The sequence below is a fragment of the Sebastes umbrosus genome, chromosome 11, assembly GCF_015220745.1.
Source record: "Sebastes umbrosus isolate fSebUmb1 chromosome 11, fSebUmb1.pri, whole genome shotgun sequence".
NCBI lineage: Eukaryota > Metazoa > Chordata > Actinopteri > Perciformes > Sebastidae > Sebastes > Sebastes umbrosus.
This window is the reverse complement of record NC_051279.1, coordinates 33,253,170-33,276,950: the sequence shown is the minus strand read 5'-3', so window position 1 is coordinate 33,276,950 and position 23,781 is coordinate 33,253,170. Positions and strand designations below refer to the sequence as shown.

The 23,781-nt window shown below is 39.8% G+C and overlaps 1 protein-coding gene across 2 annotated transcripts; it reads right to left on the bottom strand.

Annotated features, from left to right (window-relative positions):
- Nucleotides 1-437: 437 nt before the first annotated feature.
- On the bottom strand, nucleotides 438-4,714 carry cmtm8b (CKLF-like MARVEL transmembrane domain containing 8b). Of its 2 annotated transcripts, none has more exons than XM_037783993.1 (4): nucleotides 4,525-4,714; nucleotides 2,463-2,636; nucleotides 2,260-2,379; nucleotides 438-1,421 (listed from the first exon to the last, which is right to left on the bottom strand). In XM_037783993.1, exons 1-4 carry the CDS (start codon nucleotides 4,669-4,671, stop codon nucleotides 1,335-1,337), a joined length of 528 nt encoding a protein of 175 aa, XP_037639921.1. In that variant the 5' UTR covers nucleotides 4,672-4,714; the 3' UTR covers nucleotides 438-1,334. The 2 variants fall into 2 exon arrangements, with proteins under 2 accessions (XP_037639921.1, XP_037639920.1); XM_037783992.1 differs by having other exon boundaries at nucleotides 1,394-1,808.
- Nucleotides 4,715-23,781: the final 19,067 nt, after the last annotated feature.

Genomic DNA, 23,781 nt, shown 5'->3' with positions numbered 1-23,781 from the left:
AAGAATGGAGTCTCAGAGGTCATTCATGTTTTATTGGAAATTTCAACAAGCAGTAGCCATAAAAAAGGTGAACAAGTGGGTCACTTTCTTTGGCACTTGTGATAAGATCCAGACCCCAAAGCAGACCATAGAGGCAATTTGAGGTTTAAGTAAAAAGACAGTTTACTTCTAGATTAAAGCTGATATCATGCAAACAACTCCGCTGCAGCAAGACATCAGCAACATCAGTATGTTTGCAAAAGTAAACATACTGAGTTAACTTGGACGATGTGACCATGTACAGGGTAAAATGGCTCTCTACTGTAGTATTTATACTGCATACTGTATACTGCATGGCTCATTAATGCATGAGCAGCTGTGGATGCAGGTCAGCTTATCTTCAGAAGCTCAATGAGGGCATCTACTGGAGAGAAGAGGGATAACAGGACACAGTGAGGGACGTAGACATCGATCACCTTTTATTCTTTCACATTAAACACCTGAAAAATTCAGTTTCAACAAAAGTGGAAAAAGTGGCAGTAAAAGAGAAACCCTGATCAGTGAGATAAAAGTGGAGAAGTAATCAAACGTAGCACAATGTTTTTTCCTTTGAGATAATATTTTGGTTTCAAATGATTTTTATTAACTTTCAATTATTATATTTAGTTTAATTCTTCTGCAATTTTGTTCTAATCTCATAGAAAACTGCATTAAATGCTAAAATGACTCCCAGGTCCTTTGATACACAAGTAAACATTAGAGTTGACTACTGAAGTATAACTAGTATTACTTAGTTGTTACTAATCTGCTTTACTACACCTCTGCTGGAAGGGGGACTGTTGAAGGGCAAAGCTTCATATTTCTATATAGAAATAATTACTTTAACAGAATCTGGTCTTCTATTGCACAAAGTTTATCCTCAATATCTCATTCTTGTTTGTGTGTCCTGTGTCCTGTTGTTTATTCCACACCAGGGCACATGAAATAAAAAATAAATAAGTAACTGGGTGCAGGATTGTAGACGGCGTACTGCTCATTCCTGTGTGTGACGCTTCAATGCATTCAACCTCAAACATACAACAGCAAACATGCTGAAAATATCTTTTGTCTTTATACAGTTTAGCTCAGATTGGACTGTTTTTTGGACTTTAGTACTGTTTAGTTTCAAAGTCCACAAAAGCTTGTTGAGAGCAAAAGTGTTGTCCTGCTAAACACACGACCTGCAACATCATGATCATATTATACATATACAGTTTCTATACAAGTTTTAATTAAACTGAAGTTTTGTCCTGCTCTGAAGTTCGAACTCCATCAGACACGTTCCTCAGAGAAAGTCTGAACAGCAAGTAACAAGACTATTGTTCTTCTTCTGTGGTTTTCCAGGCGCAGTAGCTCAGGTAGCTGCTTCCTGTGTAGCACAGTGTGGTCAGAAAGGCAAAGAACTGAAAAGATAGGAAGGTGGAGAAAAGATGAGGAAAATGGAGAGGGACACAATGAGGAGTAAAGTTGACTTTTAATATTTGAAAAGCATAATTCACTCTAAACTGAAACAATCTAAACTACAGTAGTATTTTGCCATTAACTAAGAGGCACACAGCTACCTTTAGTTGCAATGACAGAATGAGAATAAGGGCATACCCCTCACTTTTGTAAATGACTTTGTTAAATGTGATGATGTTTTACTTTAAATCTAAGTGGCTGATGTTGTTGGAGCAGAACACCAAGTTATTCACAGTGTCACATCTGGCATGTTGGGTACTATGTGTGAAACTTTCCCATTTGTAGTTTCTTTCTTGGTCTTTCTTGGTCTCTGCTGCTTCAATTATGACCTTTTTTTAAAAAAAGAAAAATGTATCTTGTGAGTGCCCCAACAAGTTTGAGTTTAATGAGTCTAAAAATATAAGAATCAGCTTTGTAAGCCTACGTATTTGTGGAATGTGGACTCCTCGGGTCATTATTCACAAAAACACAACCTTGGTGTCCAGACTGAAGACAGTATCTGCTGTTGCACAGTGCAATCACTTATTGCACAAATCCTAGATTATACTGCACATGTGGTTGTTATATATTCCTCTTTTTTTTAATGGAAGCACTTCAGTTGCTTTAGTGACACTGGGCTGCTCTCGTCTTGTTGAGTGTAATGTGGACGTACAAACCTCAGAGATATTTTTGATATACTTGCATATATACAACAACAACAACAACAACAACTGTCTTTTTGGATGAACTTTTCTCTCAACAGATCATATGTAATGTATATATAGACAGGAGTGCTCTTACTGCAGACGCTGCCCAGCAGTTGTAGTTGTGTCGCCCCCTAGTGGCCTGGTTGACGGAGAGAGCGTCTACTACTGCTGTCACCAGATACAGAGCTGCAGCGCTACAGTTCAGACACAGAGACTAGAAGAGAGACAGACACACTAACAGTGAAGCAGATAGACAGACAAAGCAGTCAGACCATTCTCTCTCTGTGTGTGTGTTACCAGTGTAGTCCAGGGGACCTGTGGGATCCTGTTGTGGACTCCAGTCAGGTAAATTATAAACAGGCCAATGGTCAGAACCCAACACAGGATGGCAACAAACATCACCCAGCAGAGAGCAGGGAGACGGAAATACTCTGTACCTCCGACCAGGATCCACACCAACATACCACACACCTAGAGTAGAGGAGACAAGATGAGAGGGGAGGAGAGGAGAGGAGACAAGATGAGACAGGAGAAGAGGAGAGGAGAGGAGACAAGATGAGACAGGAGGAGAGGAGAGGAGACAATAGGAGAGGGGAGGAGAGGAGAGGAGAGGAGAGGAGACAACATGAGACAGGAGGAGAGGAGAGGAGACAAGATGAGACAGAAGGAGAGGAGAGGAGAGGAAAGGAGAAAAGAGGGGAGGAGAGGAGAGGAGAGGAAACAGGAGGAGAGGAGAGGAGACAAGAGGGGAGGAGAGGAGAGGAGAGGACACATGAGGAGAGGAGAGGAGAGGAGAGGAGACAGGAGGAGAGGAGCGGAGGGGAGGGGAGAGGAGAGGAGAGGAGAGGAGAGGAGAGGAGAGGAGACGTTAACATATTTCTTGATTTACTGAGTTAAAGAAGGAAATAAAAGGTAAAGAGAGGTGAAAGATAAAACTAGAAAAAAGAGGACAGCAAAGACAAAATAGGTATAAATCTTTGGAGAAGATAGTTATGAGACACGAAATGTAACATTTTGAGGCAGTTGATGTGCAACTTTGCCAATAAACAATTTAAATAAATCAAACTAAAAACATAACAAAAAGTAGAAGCATTAGTGCCCTTCATTTGTTGTTCCATGAGTCATTTCCAAACAGCCAACATGCTCCGTCTCCACTCAATCAGATGTGGTTAATAACTCAATCTCATTCTTCAACACTATTCCAGATCCACCCTTCCTGTTTCACAACAGAAGACTGCTGCTGGAGGTTTCTCATATCACAGGAAGAGAACGTTTTCTGGTGTGAAACACGACTTTAAGAAGGGTTGGTTTATTTTAAATTAAAATCTCTTGTAGATTATCAATTTAACATCACAGTCACTGACATGTTTCAGTGCACCAACTGTCACATTCATTTAACCCAAAAACCTGAATTTACAGTTAAATGTAGTATTTACAATTAAATATAGTATTTATAGTTAAATATAGTATTTACAGTTAAATGTAGTATTTACAGTTACATGTAGTATTTTCAGTTAAATATAGTATTTACATTTAAATGTAGTATTTACAGTTAAATATAGTATTTACAGTTAAATGTAGTATTTACAGTTAAATGTAGTATTTTCAGTTAAATATAGTATGTACAGTTAAATGCAGTATTTACAGATAACTGTAGTATTTTCAGTTAAATATAGTATATACAGTTAAATGTAGTATTTTCAGGATGTAGTTTTTGTTGTTTTACCAGCATCTAATGTATTTATGATTTGAAGTTATTCTAATGTGTAGTATGAACCCACAATCTGTTATATAATGCCCAACATAAACAACTTTAGTGTGTGTCTGCAATTAGATTTAAAGTTGTTGCGATTGTAATCAGATTACTTGAACTGCCCCTCCGCTGTCTGGCAGCCGGCCAGCCTGTATTTACAGAACGGAAGAGACACAATGAGGGAGAGGAAGGAGGAAGAGTTGATTTGCTTCTTATGTTTTTGGTTAACTTCCTATTTTCTTAGAAAAATACATTTTCTGTTTTTCCTTTAACTCTATTAAATAGTCTAGAGAATACCACAAATAATCTATTTTACTCATGAATTTAGGATCCATTTGACAGAAGAGGACGATAATTAACGAGTCTCTTGTTTTCTAACACAAACCTGCCTTCATATGTTCCCTACTGTAGACTAGAAACAACCCCAACCATCAGGTTGTCATATTCATCACCACCTTCTGACAATGATTATTAAATGCAGCTATAATCAGCGGTTCCAGTAGTAACGTATTGATCTGATCAGATCTGTTGTCATGGAGACGTTTCAGAACTGCTGAGAATTTACTAATGATGATGCAGGCTCATAAAATCCATATTCACACTTACTATCTCAGCCAGGAGGAGGATTCCTTTGGCGGTTGTGGTGAAGTGCCGGTCAAAGGCCAAGGTGGAGGTTAAGATGTTGCATTCTGGGACTGAGGGGCTGCGGCGGGCCGACGCCACGGCGGCTCTCTCCATGGTGCTCTGACCCATACAGTCTGTGTGCTCTCAGTCGGGTTGTCGCTGTTGCAGAGGAAGTTGTTCTGTCCCGGAATTCAACAAGGACAACCCTCCATGAAGGGTTTAACTCTAAATACTGTAAATACTGTTTATCAGCTCACAGATTAATAATAATTGCATAATTAAACATTTGAGTTGTCTTATTCACCTTAATTTAAAAATCACTGACTCTTCTTCTCTGTTGGGTATTTAAATGTTAATCAACATTTACACTGTAGAGCCAGTTTGGTACTAAAAAAGATAGAAAGATTTACTTACCTTCTGTCACTGCTTTTTTTTTATTCTTTTATTGTGTGGTGATAAATAAATGTCCTAAATTAGGAGCGATGATGCCACATTACACATCTGGACTGTTGCAGAGGTGACAATAAATAGGAGGGACATTAAGATGACAGTCCCTTCAGAGGGCAACAAGAGGAGCGCTGTGTGTGACATCTACACACTAATAATGACAGTTGTGCTACTGATGATAAATGATGCTGATAGGTAAGAGGAAGAGGAAGAGGAGGAGTCTGTGTGGGGGAACAGAGTAGCGTTATCCCGCTAACAACAATAATTGTTATTTAGGTTGATATGCTGCATTCCAGGCTGTCATTGTTTTCTGCAATACCGTGAAAATCAATGTGCAGTGATTCAGTCTTAAGTTATGTAATGCTCCACAATGGACCTTTTACTTTTGTGATGCATTCAAGGAAGCTTGGATATCTAATACTTAGAGGCCTAAAACAGAGTGGCATTACTGGAAAGAAGAAACCCAGACCATTGACCTCCAGATATGTGAATGAAAATGGGTTCTATTGGTACCCACGAGTCTCCCCTTTACAGACATGCCCACTTTATGATAATCACATGCAGTTTGGGGCAAAAGCCATGCAGTTTTTTGGGTTTTTTTGCCATGTAGTACAAAATAAAATGACTTGTGGTGACCTCTAGGATAATCACAGCTTCATGAAACTTTACAGCCACAAACTAGAGACCTAGAGCATTCAGAGGATGGATGGATCAAACTAGAGACGTAGAGCATTCAGAGGATGGATGGATCAAACTAGAGATGTAGAGCATTCAGAGGATGGATGGATCAAACTAGAGACCTAGAGCATTCAGAGAATGGATGGATCAAACTAAAGACCTAGAGCATTCAGAGGATGGATGGATCAAACTAGAGACCTAGAGCATTCAGAGGATGGATGGATCAAACTAGAGACCTAGAGTATTCAGAGGATGGATGGATCAGACTAGAGACCTAGAGCATTCAGAGGATGGATGGATCAAACTAGAGACCTAGAGCATTCAGAGGATGGATGGATCAAACTAGAGACCTGGAGCATTCAGAGGATGGATGGCTTTCCTAGCTAGACTGACAATGCAATTCTTGCAGAAATCTCAAAAGTATTTGATTCCAAATCACAATGTGGCTTTTTCTGTGGTGTTCCTCAAGGTCTTGGTGTCTTAATGTGGTATTTTAGAGGGATTAATGGTCATTTTTATCAATTCTCAAGTGTTAAAAAATAGTTCAATTTAGCATCAAATCTAATAAATGGTATCACAAAAATGTATGAGACATAATAGAGCATGGAAATGACCATCATATACTTCCATCATAATGTTCTTAGGTCTTATACACTTTCAAAATAAATTTGAATTCATTAATTGATGATTATGTCTGATTAATGACTAGAACAACTTGACACACACTGCTGAGCTGCATCTCAAATTAATCTTCAGGTTCCAGCTTTCAGATGATGTACACCACTTCTATGTGACATCTACTGTTGACCTGATGTCTACCCCTAAAGACATTTTAAAAATGACATTTAGTTCTTCTCCCTCAATAAAATATCCCTCTTCATATAAGATGATACTCCACTGAAAAGTCCATTCACAGTATGTGCACTGTTAATGAACTCTGGGTTTAAGTTTCCACCTCATGTGTTAGTTGCATATTGGACTCCGATTGGCTCCAAACTAGTTGTGATGTCATAATATCCTGCTAATGTGTAGCCTACATGTGTTCAACTGAGATTCAGTGTGAGAAAAGACAAACTTTTCCCCTTCAGCAGATGAATGTGAGTGCAGCCTTCTACTCTTCACATCCTTCATTCTGCTCAGTGAAGGTCGAACATCCAAGTGAAGTCACGGAACACATTTTTGAGTTGAGGAGACTTTAAGGAGTTTATCACGCTCAGACCTTGTTGCTGCATTAACTCAATTCTGACCACCAAGTGAGAAGAAAGATTTCTGGCCTCGTTACATAAAACCCCGTGTTCTTCTATCAGGTGTGCTGCAGTGCAGCTGTGGAGGCAGTGAGGAGCTCTGACCCCTGGGGGGCAGTAGTTACACATGGACAAAAAGTAAACCTCAATACAGAGGAAACAGCAGAGTAGAGGGACAAAAGACGCAAGGTTGAGGCCAACAAGGCGTGCTGGGCGGGTTAACTGTCGCTACTGTGGGCGTGTAAACTGTTGTTTTCATTTATTCTGTATTTTTGCAGCTAATAAGGAGAATAGGGTGATGAGAACATGGCTGATCCAACTGATGCTCACTCTCTACAGAAGCAGGTGTGCATTCGGCCTGTCAGGAACTTGGTTGACTGAATGTTTAATTCTGCTGTGAGCGTTGCACGGACATTTATAACCGTGCATGTGCTGATTATGTTCTTTTTCCTCACAACTGAACAGAGTAGAGAAGATTAGAACAGAGGGAATACAATTATGCATTGATCAACTAGAAGCAACCTTTAGTTTTTATATAATAAAAAATATGATTCACATATGTAATCTTTATTTGTAATTGAATCAGTGAGATTACATGTTTCTCTGCTCTATAGCTGTAACTCTGATTGGACAGAAGTGACAAACAACTTCAGTCTTATTACAAAAAAATCAAATGGCAACGAAGCCAGCAAGATTTTTGATTAAAAAACAAATAGAGCAATAACCTTCACATTAAGATGCTTTGTGGTGTTGTGCTGCAGTCACTAGCCTGGGCAATGTATTATCTGACTGGGTATTTTACATGCTGTTTCTTATGCTACTTGATGGACTAATTCTGCCCTGCTGAGCACATTCTGCTCTGTACAGCAATAGATCCACTGCAGCAATCTATACTCTGCATTACTCTCTCTCTCTCTCCCTCCATTTACTCAACCAACAGACCAGCTCTCCTTGTCTTCCTTGTGCTAGCCAGTGGCTACATGTAGCCAATACAATAAATAATAATACAAATAAATGGTCATTTCTGTACATGGGATTGTCAGCTTGCACCCAGATACTTTAGTCTTTCTTCGAGAGCAATAGATTTTTCTATATGGGCTGTCTAACAGCTAATTATCACAGTAGGACTGGGGTCATTTCACTTTCATTCTTATTAATTAAAAATGGAAACACAATCTCAATGTCATTTACTAATGTCAGAGCACAGTCTTAATTATTTTATGACAGATTGAACGTGACCACCTTCAGAAAGTTTCCCTTTGTCAGACTCTGTATGTCGTAGTCTATGGTATATGTGTGCTTTTTGTTTGGAAGATTGATTGTAGATGTTATTCCTTAATAGACTCAATGAAAATGGATTTTATAGAAAATCCTAATTTTTGTCTGGAGTGTGGTGTAGATGGTCAATGGCTTTTGTGATTGATTTTATTTTATCTTCATTATAATATTTATAAGTTGTATTTCCCATATATAGTAGGGCTGTTAATCAATTAGAATATTTAATCGCGATTAATCGCGTAATTGTCCATAGTTAATCGCGTTCAAAATGTACCTTAAAGGGAGATTTGTCAGATATTTAATCCTCTTATCAACATGGGAGTGGACAAATATACTGCTTTATGCAAATGTATGTACATACAGTATTTATTATTGTAAATCAATGAACAACACAAAACAATGACAGATATTGTCCAGAAACCCTCACAGGTACTGCATTTAGCATAAAACAATATGCTCCAATCATAACATGGCAAACTGCAGCCCAACAGGCAACAACAGCTGTCAGTGTGTCAGTGTGCTGACTTGACTATGACTTGCCCCATCTGCATGTGATTATCATAAAGTGGGCATGTCTGTAAAGGGGAGACTCGTGGGTACCCATAGAACCCATTTACATTCACTGATCTGGAGGTCAGAGGTCAAGGGAACCCTTTGAAAATGGACATGACAGTTTTTCCTCGACAAAATTTAGTGTAAATTTGGAGCGTTATTTAACCTCCTTCACTACAAGCTAGTATGACATGGTTGGTACCGATGGATTCATCAGGTTTTATAGTTTTATATGATTACAGTGTCTTCACTTTGGCTTTACAACTTGAGCCGCTACAATCCTAAAAAACGCAAGTTGCGTTAATGCCTTAACACAAGTTCATTTAATCACTTGTGGTGTGACCTCAACACCACTTGTTTAAGTGAACTGGCTGCATGAATGACCAGGTTTAAAGTGCTATTGATAACATTGATAACATTCAGATACAAGATGACCCATTCTTTCTCTCTATCTCTCTCGTTCCATCGCATTTACTTCACTACAAGTTGTTGCCAGGCATTTACCGTCATTCTCAGCCATTGATCTGTTTTTTCCACACTAACTAACTGACGACGCAGAGATACCACCTGATACCAATGTCGTTTTACTATTGGTTCACAAGCCTTGTTAGAAGTGTGAACCAAACGTAAGATATCTTCCATAGAGATAAACAAAACATTCATTTTGGACCCGCCAAAATTTTTACAATGATTAATTCCCAGTCATAAAATTTCTTTTCAGGAAAAGCCATACTTTTATTTGGCACCACGGATCATACTCCCGATTTTCATCGCCCTCTCACTGTTTCCTCCCGGAGTTACAATTCTCCCGCATTTCTCCAGATTTTCATACAAATGTTCGCACCCTTTTTTTCCTTTTCATTGTCTCAACCTGTTTCACTCTTCAGCGTGTACAAGCCCTACTGTTTCTTCCCGGACAACAATACAGCTACGCCTGATGTCGTTTCGTGGGGGAAGAGAGCTTCCCGTGGTTTGAGCTGTGCTCAGTGCGTGCTGCACCCAAAGTCATGGTGTGGCGCTAGCCGTTGGAAATAACGTGTTTCAGAGCGGAGTGGTGCCGTTGTCACGTTGTGTCTGAAAGGACCTTCCTATTTGGTTTCCAAATTTTGCCTATTTTTGAGGTCTCAAGGTTGGCAAGAATCCTGTGGATGTATATTATTTATTTTTAAATATTCATTTACATTGAAAAGCTCTCAATAAGACCTTTAAAGTTTCATGTTTAAAGATACAGTATGTAGAGATGGATGGAGTTTTTGGAGGACCATGTACAGTAGATTAAAACATGTACCAGTGAATTGGAGGAAAACACTTTACAGTAATACCATAAAATCCTCTCATCACATGAACATGCAGGTATTAGTGGGATGTCAGTGAATATCTGGTGGATGCAGCCAGCGTGATCTCACATAGTCCTCATCACAATTATTAGTAATACATCAGGCTTTTCCACTCATCAATAACCCGCTGCCTCCTGTAGTAACCGCTCTCTTAGACTCTCCAAAGTAATTATTATGCTCTATATTGTCTCAGCGGCTCAATTAAAAACGGGGTTTCTCCTTTAATTTCCTGAAATACCACAAAGGCTTAGAGAAACGCAGGTGATTAACGGTTACTTCCCTGATTTTTTAGTGATTTTATGCCCACACTCATCCCTCATCCCTTTGGCCTTGTTGGAGATTTTTGATCATTTAAGTAATGATAATAATGAAGATTGACAAATAGTTCACCTGGCCTGTTCATGTTATTGTTAACCATAGAATTGTAATGTAATCAACTCTATCAGGACTGAAGAGTGAGTTCAGTTTAGTGCACCAATCATTTAACCAAACTACAGAATCTGAATCATGCATACAGTAAATGTAGGATGAGAACTATGTGAAATAACAGAAAATAACAATATTTCTTTGACTCTTTTGAAGGAAAATGTAAATTCATGACAATATCTGGACTTTATGTTGTAGTATTTCACTACCTGTGTTGATTTAATTCATTTTAATTGAATTAAGGGAAACCTTTCAGGCCTACCAGTGGCTCACAATCATCATCTCTAAGTGAGTCAATTGAAAAAGAGAAAATAAAATGAATAGAATGGGTTTTCCGCAGACTCCAGAGGGAATTATGCAATAGACTAAAAGTGTGCAGTTGTACCTTTTATTGCTTGTACTTTCCTTCTATACTGTACCTTCTTTTCTGAGAGTGTGGAGAGGAAAGAGAGCGAAGTATCACATCTCTGCTGGAAATGACAGAGCTTTTATCTAATTTATCCCCCCCCCTCCTTAAAGTGTTGTTTCCATTCTCACCATTGTCTTCATTACTACTCTGTATTTACTCTGCTTTCCTTCCCTCTAATTCTCTCTCCCCCCGTTGTTGTTGTTGTTCTTCTTCTTCTTCTTCTTCTTCTTCTTATTCTTCTTCTTCTTCTTCTTATTCGTGGTTAGTGTTTAGATTCTGCTGCTGTGACACACACACACACACACACACACACACACACACACACAGACAGACACACACACACACAACACACACAATGCACCATTTACTGAAACTCAACATGCTAAGATGTAAATAACCTGAACTCCGCCTGAACCTCCCCATCCCCTCTACACACACACACACACACACTAATAAATGTGTGCGAGCCCAGATGCTGCACTGTAATTGGCCGCTGTGGCTTCCTGCTGTGGAGAAGATATTTTTAATGCACACACTTAAAGACACACACACACACACACACACACACACACACAGTAATCCTTTGCCTCTGCAACATCTGCCACATCCCCCAACACATGTGCTGGTTAAATGCAACCACACACAAACACACACATAGAAGCATCATACACGCACCCAGTGTAACCGTGCAGGCAGCCCCTCCCTGTTTAACCACCAGCTCTGACATCAGTTCTAAATAAAATGATGTGGTTGTTCACCGACAGGCACGACCTCGCCCTCTGAGGCTTCAGCTGCTGCTGCTGCTGCTGCAGTGTTTCCCTTGGATCGGTGCCTGTGCTGTGTGGACAGGCCTCTGGAACAGTGTTTGGATCATGTGACGCTAAACATTTCCACTTCAACTTGTAGTGAGAGGGAACGAATGCTGTTCAAAAAAGTGCTTGACGCCAACATCTATCAGAGCTCAGTAACTATTTTGTGAAATCAGTGGGCTGTGGGTCGCCAGATATTCCCATTTAAACTTCAGTCAGACATCTTTAAATTTATTTCTTACCTGCCTTTTCTCTTCTCATATTCCACCTTCTTCCGTCCTCAACTTTAGCTTCATTTTCACCGTCAGCCTTGTTAACATCAGCTCTTTTTATGTCAAGTAGACACCATTTCTCTAAAAGGTCATCCCTGTGACTATAGGACCGAAGACACTATTCAATGTTTACCTTCTGTGTTCCTCTCCAGATGTGTTTGGCTAAAGTGAAATAATGTGTGATGTTAAACTTGCTGAAGGCTATTTGAGGTTGGAGCTCAGAACAAAATAATAATGCATGGCCCCTAATTAGGAAATGGTTGAGGAGAAGCGGCGGCTGATTTCACCTTGTTGACTCTGAGTTAATGACGACTGAGCGCGTAAGAGGGTGAGAGCGAGGTGATATTGTTTAAAATGGCTGAAATTTTCAATTATTTTAACATCATCGATAGGCAGGTATATCGAAATGGCAGGGTTCATTTAATTTATTTAATTTATTTAATTTATTTATTTTTATTTGATGTATTTTTAAATTTCATTTAATTTATTTAACTTAATTTAATTTATTGAATTCATTTATGTATTTATTTATTCATCCATTCATTTATTTATTCATTCATTCATTTAAAATCTGTTGAGAAACTTTTTATGGATAAAATAACCAGATCTGTTTCTGTCTAATCCAGTGAATTAAATACCTGACAAATCAAGATATCCTTCACAATGATGCAAAAATCATATAAAATTCAGTATTGCCACACAGCAGTCTGGCTCATTGGTTGCTGACAATGTTCTGCATACACCCAGAAATATTGAATTGATACCCAGTACGGTATAAATGGTATGATCCACCCCTAGTAGCTGGTAATAGTGTTTAAATCCTTAATATACAGTCAAGGTCTAAATATTGGTTATTCGGAATGTAAGAAAATATCTAAAATATCAGGTCTCACGATATCAGGTTATGTGAGACTGTATTGATTCTCAAAAACACTGCATTGATTTTTAATTCATAGTTTACTTGCAAAGATGATCTCAGTCAATACTTCATTTAATTTGAAAAGAGATGCACAGTAGTGTATGACGTTGGATGTAACAGGGACTGGGAGAAATGCAAATGCAGATCCATCTGTTCTGATTGCATAAAAAACATCAACTTGTTTTACTCAGATTTCCTGTGTATGGTGGTGTGTTCTTTATACCATGGAGTTTTCCTCAAATTAGATATAAAGAAAATCTCAATATATCGTCTTGCTTACAGTATGATACATATCATATTACAATACACAGCCCTATTGATTATTTTTTTCTCTAAAACAATGAATTAGTATGAGAGGGAGATACGTGTGAAGAAGCTTTGATTTCTAAAAGATTTATTATGTTTTCTGTTAAATTACGGAACGTGAGAAAGCCTTATTATTTAAAGTCCGAGAGGCGGTACTGCTTTGTCCGAGTTGGGGGAGAGATCGTCCCTCCATCTCTCTATGAGCATTTACTATCTACTAACCTTACTAGTTAAGAGAGACAGAGAGAGGGAGGGGGCGAGCAAAGAGAGAGAGAGAGAGAGAGAGAGAGAGCGATGGATGTATCAAACAGCAGCCCCCTGCTGAGCGGGGAATGGAAAAGCTGCTGGCACCAACATGAATATTTCAGCAGATAGCTACAGCTCTCTGTACCCCTCTCTCTCTCTCTCTCTCTCTCTCTCTCTCTCTCTCTCTATCTCTCTCACCTTTTCCTTCTCTCCACTTCCCTCCCTCTTAACCCTCCACCACCCACCCCACTGCTCCTCTCTCCCTTTACTCTCTTGTGGAGTGGACAGTGATAATGAAGAGAGTGATAGAGATGGAGAGAGTGAGACAGAGAGAGAGAGAGAGAGAGAGAGAGAGAGAGAGAGAGACCTCCTCAGACTGAATTCTGGGTAGCCAAATCAGAAAATGGCTCCTGAATATAAATCTGTGAAAGCAGCAGCAGCAGCAGCAGCAGAGTGTTGCCTCAACTTGGCTGCTTCCCCAACCCCCCCCCCCCTGCTAGACACTTGTGATGGTTTGGCCTGAGGTAGTTAGACAATAAAAACACAACAAATGGAACAAAACAAATATCAGCAGGCGGGGAGTTTCTCTGGAGACCTAAATAGATTTTTAACTGCTATTTTTTTTCCCAATAATTTAACAACTTCTTTCCTTATCTGCTTTTTATTTTTAGCAATCTTGGTATTTAGAGTGTGGTTGTGTATTCAAATGCAAGTCTGTAGTGCCGGTCTGTGTATTGGGGCGATGATAAAGACTAATGCTTCATCAATAGAAATCCTTTGATCAGTAATAACTAATGTTTCTGATAATTGCAAATAACTACAGTACAAAATTTGGATGCGCAACGCAGAATATAAAGGTGAGCTGTTGCCTGGAGGAGCAGTCTGTGTGATCTGTAGTTTTTTGCAACAACAACAAAAAAAATAAAGCGCTGCTGAAAATTTGTCTAGAAAGTGTACGTTTTAAGTTTGAGTAAAACAAGTCACTTGAGATTGGGAAAATCATTTGAATAATATTCAGACTTGATCTATGTCTAGCTCGTATTTTTGGCATCATACCCAAAATAAACAAAACCCTTGGGTTGCCGGGAGTTTGTCATCAGAAACTTTTAGGGAATAGGGGATTTAATGTGTCTCATGCATCACATTTAGAGAGCTTCTGCCACTGATTCGTTACGAGTTGAACCATCACCTAAAAAATTTAATCATAAAATAGTTTCTTAACGATATCTATCTGATTAACTGGTAAGAAAGCAGATTATTGTATTTTTCCATTTGGGCCTTTGGTGTGGTTGACGTGAGAAGAGAAATTATTTAAATTTACAATCTCCATCTATTTCAAGTCTCAAGTCGGGTAAAATGTGACACCTACAATGAACCTATAAAGGAAAGTGGAACACCACTTGAGGCCATAATGGTTTATCATAATGGATCTATTCCCCCCCCCGCTCGGCTTGTTTTGTTGTATCAGCCTATTGTTTGGGCTAATTCACTCTGTTTCTGTTATAGTAGTGCCAATATAATCAGCCAGCCAAATAGCCTCCAACCTGGATATACTGTACAGATACAGCCTCGTTATTTCTGTGTTTTTCTCCATCAGTGTCTGTGCCAACGCGTCTAAAGCTGGCTGACAGTTATTTGGATAGCAATAAGTTGATCCTACACTTCCCATGATGCAAATCTTTTCCCTCCATGTCTGTAATTCAAGCTTCACATCACCAAATCTGTAGTCTTTACGTCCAAGCCAAGACAACCCTGATGACATCGTCTATTCTCAGATTTTAGAAAGCGCCAACCGGGCACAGAAGACATTGATGAGACTTTTAAATATAAACAGTATGATTAGATCAGATCTGGTGAGTGGAGGATGTGCGTTGTACCGAAGAAAGCATGATGAAACTATAAGTTGATTTGAAGGAAAACTATTACTATAAAATAAACAATTTTTCATAATACGTAATAATAATAAATAAACAGCTTTTTTTCATCCCAAAAAATAAATAAGAATTAAATAAAATACAACCCCTTGTTTGCAGCTGACTCTCAAGTGACAGAAAACAAATACATTTTCCTTTTGAATGTGCCAAAGTCATAGCAAGCACTGAGGTAGTCACCATGAGTTGTCTGTGTTTTCGACTTACAACTTTAACCCTTTCACAGTGTGTTTTCACTTCATCAAAGATAAATGTAACATTTTGGTCGCCTAAAAATGTTTTATTCAGCGCTTTTGTCACTTCTGGTTGCAAATAACCAAGATGCCCGCCGTCAAAATGCCAAACTCAAAGCTTCAAAACATCACGGTGACTACGTCCTCTTCTTATATCAAGTCTATGCTATGGACCCTGGTCTGCCTTGTTGCAGGTAGATAATTGTTATCCAGGTCTAAGGATGGTGAGGTTGTTAGACAGTGATGATGGACAGCTAAATGACCAGGTTAACTTAACTCCAGTAGGTTAAGGTTATGCTGGTATGATAGCTTGACATTCACTGTCTGGAAATTGGTGAAAACAATCTGCAATTGAATTTGAACTATTCTTTGGCCTTCTGACAAAACTCTTGTTGATTTAAGTATAAATCAGATTTTCTCCTCTTTTTAAGTACAGGCATTTGCCCAGCACACCCTACCTTGCCGTCTCTCTCTTTCTATTCACATACACCTCCATGCAGGCAAAATGGCTTCACATTTTAGCAGTGTGGTAGTCTTTTTGTGGCCGCGCTGGCCTTGTTTTTGTTCGAGTCGTGCCAGTTTTAATGAGTATCGTTCAGACTGTTCTTGCTTGTGTTCCCAGTGCGGTTCTCTGATTCATAGTTAATAACATGTTGAGTTTGCATCATGCAAAATGAAAAGGCCCACATTGCTTCTCGCATTAATACTGAACAAAAACACTCAAAGGACTCTGCAGATGTGCTACAGAACTCGTGCTTGGTTTAAATAATTTGTGCAAAGGCAATAATTAACTTTTGATAGAGACTAATCAAAGATTAAGAAGCAATGACATCAGAGGGTGGAATCGGTTGAAATTGGGAATAAAGTGAGGAACATGTTGCTGTGTGAGTATCATGATAACAGTTGTGTCCTTGTTCTTGGGCTGGACGCTGGCTCCAGCTCCACAGCGCTGTCTGCTGTTGACCCTGCTCCTGACCTTCCCGTTGAAAAGAGAGCTTCTTCATGAGAAACATCATCGGGTCCCAACTCAGTATTAGCAAAGAGCTGTGTTTGAGTGTGTACTGTGTGTGGCTGAGTGGTGAGGCTCCGGCTGGTTAGTTTTCCATCTGCAGATACGCCTGACATCATACAGGCCCAAGTGCTTGCCCCCTGGCCAAGATGTGGACCAATGGTGACCTCTGATAACACTGCGGCTAAATATGAGTATGTGTGCGTGCATGTATGTGTGTGTTGTGTGTAGCATAACAGATAAGAGTGAAAGTGTGTGTCTGTAGCTGGAAAGGATGGCCGCATGTGGCTGTGTGTGTGTCTGTGTGTGTGTGTGTGTGTGTGTGTGTTTAATAGTCTGCTTAGTGTTTCATGGTGGTAAATCGTTCGTTCTGTCTCATCTCACACACCGCTGGACAGCAGAGTCTGCACTACCCTGATAACACACACATGCACGCACACATTGCACACACACCCACACACACACACACACACACACACAAAGTCTCACATACAAGCAGTAGCTTTCTCTCACACACTCTTACACACACACACACACACACACACACATTTACAAACACACACATGAACCAAGGCCGAGCACAGCCTCCCTCTCCCACCTTGACTTTGCGGAGCAGTAAATAGTGCAGCCTGTAGAGTATCAGCCGGTCTATTTGTCCGTCTGTCTGGTTGCTGCCCTACCTGTCTATCCCCCGCTGCCAAGGTCAGCATTGTTACATCTGTGAGGCAGTGAAGCTGCTGCGGTGGGGTTGGGGTTATACAAATATAATGTAAAGGCTAAAACTTGGCTTACCAGCTTTAACCCGGCTAAGGCTGGTGTTTTCTTGACTTAGCATTCTGTACATGGATCCAAAACATACATAAATATGACTTAGCTAACATTTCTCAGTCAAAAGAAAGCTATTTCTATAGCAAAACCCCCAATAGAAAGTTCTTTACACAAAACAATAAAAACACAAGAAATAAAGGCTGAAACCAATAAAATACAAAAGTCTAAGATGTGCAGCTTATAATACAAAAACATTATTGATCGGCTAATCGATCAAATGAGTTTTAAGAAGTGATTTAAATGAATATCATGATGATAAGGGGAGAGCAACCCTGAAATATAATCTGGAGCCTGGTCATGAAGAGCCTTCACAGTAGTCAATAAAATCTTAAAGTCACTCCTAAAACACACACGGCTGAGCAGTGATGTTACACATGGAGTAATATGATCTCTTTTCCTGGTCTAGTAGCCACATTTTGTTCTATAGTTGGAGCCTGTAGTTGAGGTTTTTTTTGGTTTGTTAAAAGACCTTTGCAGTAGTAAACCAGGCATGTACTGTATGACAATTTCTGTATCTTTAAATCTCAAAATTGGTCTGATCTTGGACATACAGGCTACAGGCCAGTCACCAGGAAAATATGTTGGCATTGTACATTACTGCAAACCACGAATACGTTGAATGTGGACGTTTTTTTTCATTCTGGCAGAGAATGTAACGTATTACAACGAGCGACGCGCAGAGAGAGTGTGACAAAGTATTGGCCGGTCGTTATTGAAAGGTACGCGGTATAATAGCGAGTATGAAGTGCGAGAAAGTCCACAAAGGGCGGATGGGAGTGGTGGTGGATAGGTCAAACAAACCAAATGTGTGAAACAGAAAGTCAACATTGAGTTGAGCTTATTAACGTACCGTTGTTACGCAAGAAAGTCTGTGTTTTTTATTTATTAACGCTACTTACTTTGTTATTATTTTAACAAAAACCATGATCTCTTTTCTAACCATAACCAAGCAGTTTTGTTGCCTAAATCGAATTGTTTCACAACATTAACCACGTGGCATTGTGCGTTTCTGCAAGCGTGACACGAGGCTGATATGAATCAAAAAGTCAAAAGTATTTTTGGTTCAGAAACGCAGACATTCAAATGTTTGCAGAAACGTAAAATGCCAACATTTTTCAGGCGATTGGGTCAACAAATATTTCAGATGGTACAAACAGGACTTTGCATGCTTGCTGATCAACCTGATCTCATTGGAAGACGTATAAATAGCACAGCATTTTAAGGACATTCTGCGTGTCATGACAACATATTTTAGGCTTTTCATGTGTCATTTAACGCCACGTCTTTACTGTGAAATGGTCGTGGTTATGTTTAGGGAACAAAACTACGGTACCGGCTGCAGTTAGGTTTAGGCAACAATACAACTGAATTAGGTTTAAGAAAAACATCATGGTTGGGATTAAAATAAATACGTAAACTAAGTAAAATACATACGCAAACAACGTAACATAAGTACGTAAAAAACACGTCACAAACGTCAAACATTTAGGGACACAAACACCGGCCTCCTGTTTGGACGTCCCGTGTTTGTTTGACCCATCCACCTCCCCTCCCACCCCCCATAAGCAGTGTTTCTCAGTTTTTATTCTACGTCACTAGTTCTGAGCGTAGCATACTCACACAGATGTGTTTACATTGCAGTCAGTACAGACTACATGGCGTAAAATGACACAGCAAATGCAAGAACGCCGTCGTTATTGGACGCGTAATGTCTTAAAAATTGCTGTTATTTATACGCCATTTGGTGAGATATGAAAATGTAGGCCGTAATCCAAAAATGTTGTTAGCAATGACACCAACATGTGGCTTGGTAGCTGTGAATGAAAAACAACATGGTTGTCTGTCCAGGACACTTGATGTGTATTCTGTGTTTTAATCGGAGAAAGAAAGAAAGAAAAAAAGATGGGAAAGGAAATACATAAGCGAAGAGGAGAGATGGGAGGATTGATAGGAGCAGAGGGGGTGGAGATGGAGATGGAGGTGGAGATGGAGATGGAGATGGAGATGGAGGTGGAGATGGAAATGGAGGTGGAGATAGAGGTGGAGATAGAGGTGGAGATGGAGATGGAAGTGGAGATGGAAATGGAGGTGGAGATAGAGGTGGAGATGGAGGTGGAGAAGGAGATGGAGGTGGAGGTGGAGGTGGAGATAGAGGTGGAGATAGAGGTGGAGATGGAGATGGAGGTGGAGATGGAGATGGAGGTGGAAATGGAGGTGGAAATGGAGGTGGAGATATAGGTGGAGATGGAGATGTAGGTGGAAATGGAGGTGGAGATAGAGGTGGAGACAGAGGTTGAGATAGAGGTGGAGATGGAGGTGGAGATAGAGGTGGAGACAGAGGTGGAGATAGAGGTGGAGATGGAGATGTAGCCGGAAATGGAGGTGGAGATAGAGGTGGAGATGGAGGTGGAGAGCGCCCGGCTGCTGCTGCTGGGAGCAGGAAATGGAGGCAGATGAGAGAGTGATAGATAGGTGAAAAGAGGAGGAAGAGAGAGCAATGAAATCTTTCCAACACAGAGGTTATTAAGCTACTGAAGTCACATAGAGCAGTAATAGATGGTAATGAAGCGTGCGTGTGTGACAGAGTGTGTGGCGTATGTATATAATGGAGGGTTAATACTGCTGGCTCTTAATGGTAATTTTGGCCTGTCACTCTTCTAAAGGCCATCGATGTGGGCCATCAGCCAGCCGCACACGACTACTGGCACCCTGCAAATGTCACCATTATCACAGTGGGCTGTGCATGAGAGCACGTGTGTGTGTGTGTGTGTGTGTGTGTGTGTGTGTGTGTGTCAGTGTGTGCATGTTGAATTACTTTTCTGTTTTCTGCCCAATCAGTCCTTGTTTCTCAGAGTGTCTCCATGTGTCTGTCTGTCTGTCTGTCTCTTGTCCTCAACATTCATTCTGCCCTCCTCTCACTGTATCGACTGGTCGGGCTGTAAATATGTACATGTACTGAACCCCCCCGCTGATCGATCTCTGTCCGTTTCTGTCTCACATGGACACAGATCAGTTACATTCACAGCCCTCTCTGTAATTGGCTCTTTTCTTCTTTTTTTTTGCTAGCCATTGTTCATTATTTATATTGTCTGTGTTTCCAAGAACCATAGCTCCAATTTTAACATTTCTTTTAAGTAACTGACAGCCAACATTGTCTCTCATGTGTAGAAAATGTTTTATCACCATGGGGCCGAGCTAAACCATTGATAATGGATGGGAACATGCTTGTCAAGAGAGAATTCAGTTTTTCTCTCTGGAAAAACGTTGTTGTTTTAGGGGTATTTTTGGAAACCCGTGGTTTCTGCAGAGCTGTTTTAGATGTCTTAGTGATACATTTTTGCCATTTTATGAGTCGTCTGATACCAGATAATAAAACATATTCAATTCAGTCTGGAGGTTTTGTCCCATTTATCATTAATCTCAGAACTTTGCCGCGTGTCACAAACCTTGAACACACAAATAAAACATTTACAACAGTGTGCATGGGTCTCACTCTGTGTGGCACAAGGTCTGTAGGTTTTCTTTAAAGAACTTCTTTTTGAGGCTTTCTCACTCGGCTGAATCATAACATTTTTCTTTCAATTTGTATTCATGAACACACTCCCACATAAGTACACACAAGACGTATCCTTGGACAGAGGATTAAAAGGAAAGCTTTTAATCAAACACGCTCGTACAGACCAGCAACAAGTGTCTTACGCAGTCTGTTTCTCCATAAGAAGTGTTTTGTTTAAGTCTGCATGTCTCATACCTTTTGAGAAATTAATTTGATATTTGATGTCAAGTCATATTAAAGTTATGTGTGTTTAAGTTGGTACACAAAGTGGAAGCTAACCAGGTAACAAATGAATGGTGTAGTGGGAGGTATTATAGTATTATAGTATTGTGCAATTATTGCCAAAAAGCAGCTGCACATGTACATGTCTTGTATCACCACAGATGATCCAAATATGCAGTTGTTGTTATTTAAACTGCATCAATAATTTCAGAATGAGGATTTGTTGGTTTTGTGACGGTCAGAAATTACACAAGAATGTAAGAATACAGTAGTTTACCGTTTAGGTGACATATGTTCAATACAGGGGATACAGTGACCAAGAGAGAAAGAGACATGCTGACATCAGTAAAATACTGCAGTTTACTCTGTTGTTTTTGCTCCCATCATTTATTGTATAATTATGGGAGTAAAAGTGTGCTGGTTCTAGTTTGGCCTTGATATCGTCAGCTTGGTCCAGCATCCATACCTTTCTCCTTCAGTTGCTTGTTAGTTGGACCACAGTGTAGACTCCAGAGGGGTGTAAATTAGGGCTGTCACAATATACATTTTTCTCAATACGATTATCATGGCAAAAAATAACGATAATGATATTATCGCGATATCATTAAAAAAATGACGCAATCACTTAAAATACATCTTTAACTTTATTTGTTCCGTTTTTTTGTTTTCTTTCCAAAACAACAGATAACAGTATGTTTTACATGTCAGAGAGTGTGTCTGAACTGAATAAACTATTAGAATAGAATAAACAGGCTGAGCTGACCTGCTCCTTTCACTTTCCCTGAGGATTTCTCACATTTCTTGGATGCTGCTGCCTGACCACAAGAAAAGTACCAGCTGTCACTGTCTTGTTGATCAGACCTCAATTAAGTTAGGCATCTTTACTTAGCACATAAATTAGCTAGCCATCTCACATACTGTAGTCATTCACTAACCAAGATATGCTACGGTTGTACTCGTATAACTCAACTGACATGTTTAGTTAACGTTACAACTGAGTTGCTCTACGGTGGTGAAATGTTCAGCATGATGATTGTGAAGGTGACGATGCAGCATGTTTAAAGTATTGCCTCCTTTGGCTACTGTAGCTTTACATTCCCTGCACACTGGAGCGGTATCAAGAAGGACTTTGTTTTTCTTGACCAACCCGAAGAATTCCCACACTGCAGAGTTTACATTTTTAACAGGGTGATAAAGTATCTCCTCTTCATTCGTCGTCATTTTGACAGAGTCACGAAGACAAGACGTGCGCTTGCTTGTGATGTGTTTACTTTATAGTCTGTTTTTTGGCGCGCGTGTATGACGTCATGCCTATGACCAGCTTTTGCAGGAGAACACAAAAGAGAAATAGCTAACCCAAGAGCTAAATGCCATTGTTGTTGTTGTTAAACACGATGTATCGTGGCTGGATTATTTACATGATATTACTATTTTCATGTTTTTAATAACGTGATTACCGCAAAACCAGTATACCGCGACACCCCTAGTGTAAATCACAACTTTCATCACAATGCAATATTATATTGATACTTTGGACAAAAATGCAATATTTGCTGACATCTCAAAGTCTGTCACGATAAGATTTTGATTCTATTCAATTCAGGGGGCTGCGATCGATACGCGACGATATCATAAACCCATTTAACACGATCAGTTACATTTATATCAACCCCACAAAAAGCAACTAAAATAGGATTTGACAGTTTTATTACTGAGCTCTTCCAGACATTTAAAGCAGCAGTGGGTAGACATGGAGCAAATATGATTTAAAAAAAGTTATTTTTATAAAATGGTCACTATATCCTGACAGTAGTGCATGAGACAGGTTATCTGGAAAATATCATGTTCCTCTGTGATTTCATAGACCGGAGGAAAACAACCATTGAGAGCCGAGCTGGAGCCTGCCGTCTCTGAGCAGCTGTCAATCACTCGCAAACTCCGACCAAACGGTCAAACTAGGCAAAATGATGATGCCAAAAAATCTGCCTACTGAAGCTTTAAATGAAAAACAATCTATCCTTTTTAATAAAAAAGAATACATATGAAGTGGGAATTTCAAAATAAAGGCGTAACTTAAAGGGACTATTTGTAACTTTTAGAAATGCTTGTTAACAGCGACACCTGTGGCCGTGAAATCAACGAAAGTCAGCGTCGAGCTCGCGCTTGCTCGCTCTAAATATACCTGAACGAGCATCGCTCAACACAGTGAGGCAACACACGTCAGCTAAAAGCACAATATCACTCTATATTTCAGCTGCTTGGCAGTAATGTTAGCTGACCAGACGAAGGTCTCTCCATGAATCACTGCTGATCCTAGTGTTGGCTTTTCCTGCCTCAGCGCAGGCTGATGCAGCGGGGCTCCGCAGAGTGTCTTCCTGCTCTCGTCTTTAACTCGGGGAGGCCTCTGGACTTATGAATAATATGATATTTTTGTTTACCCTGACTGACCTACCGTACATGGAGAGGATGCCGACAACTTGAAATTTGCAGTGTGTGTTATGAAAGTTGTGGCTCTTAAAATCCGAAGGAACGCATGG

Excerpts from the sequence above, each read along its gene's own strand:
- cmtm8b (XM_037783992.1), bottom strand. The coding sequence starts at position 4,671 with ATGGGTCAGAGCACCATGGAGAGAGCCGCCGTGGCGTCGGCCCGCCGC. Across the intron at positions 2,637-4,524 it reads TCCTCCTCCTGGCTGAGATA|GTGTGTGGTATGTTGGTGTG; the intron begins GTAAGTGTGAAT and ends CCTCTACTCTAG. Across the intron at positions 2,380-2,462 it reads AGGTCCCCTGGACTACACTG|TCTCTGTGTCTGAACTGTAG; the intron begins GTAACACACACA and ends TCTCTCTTCTAG.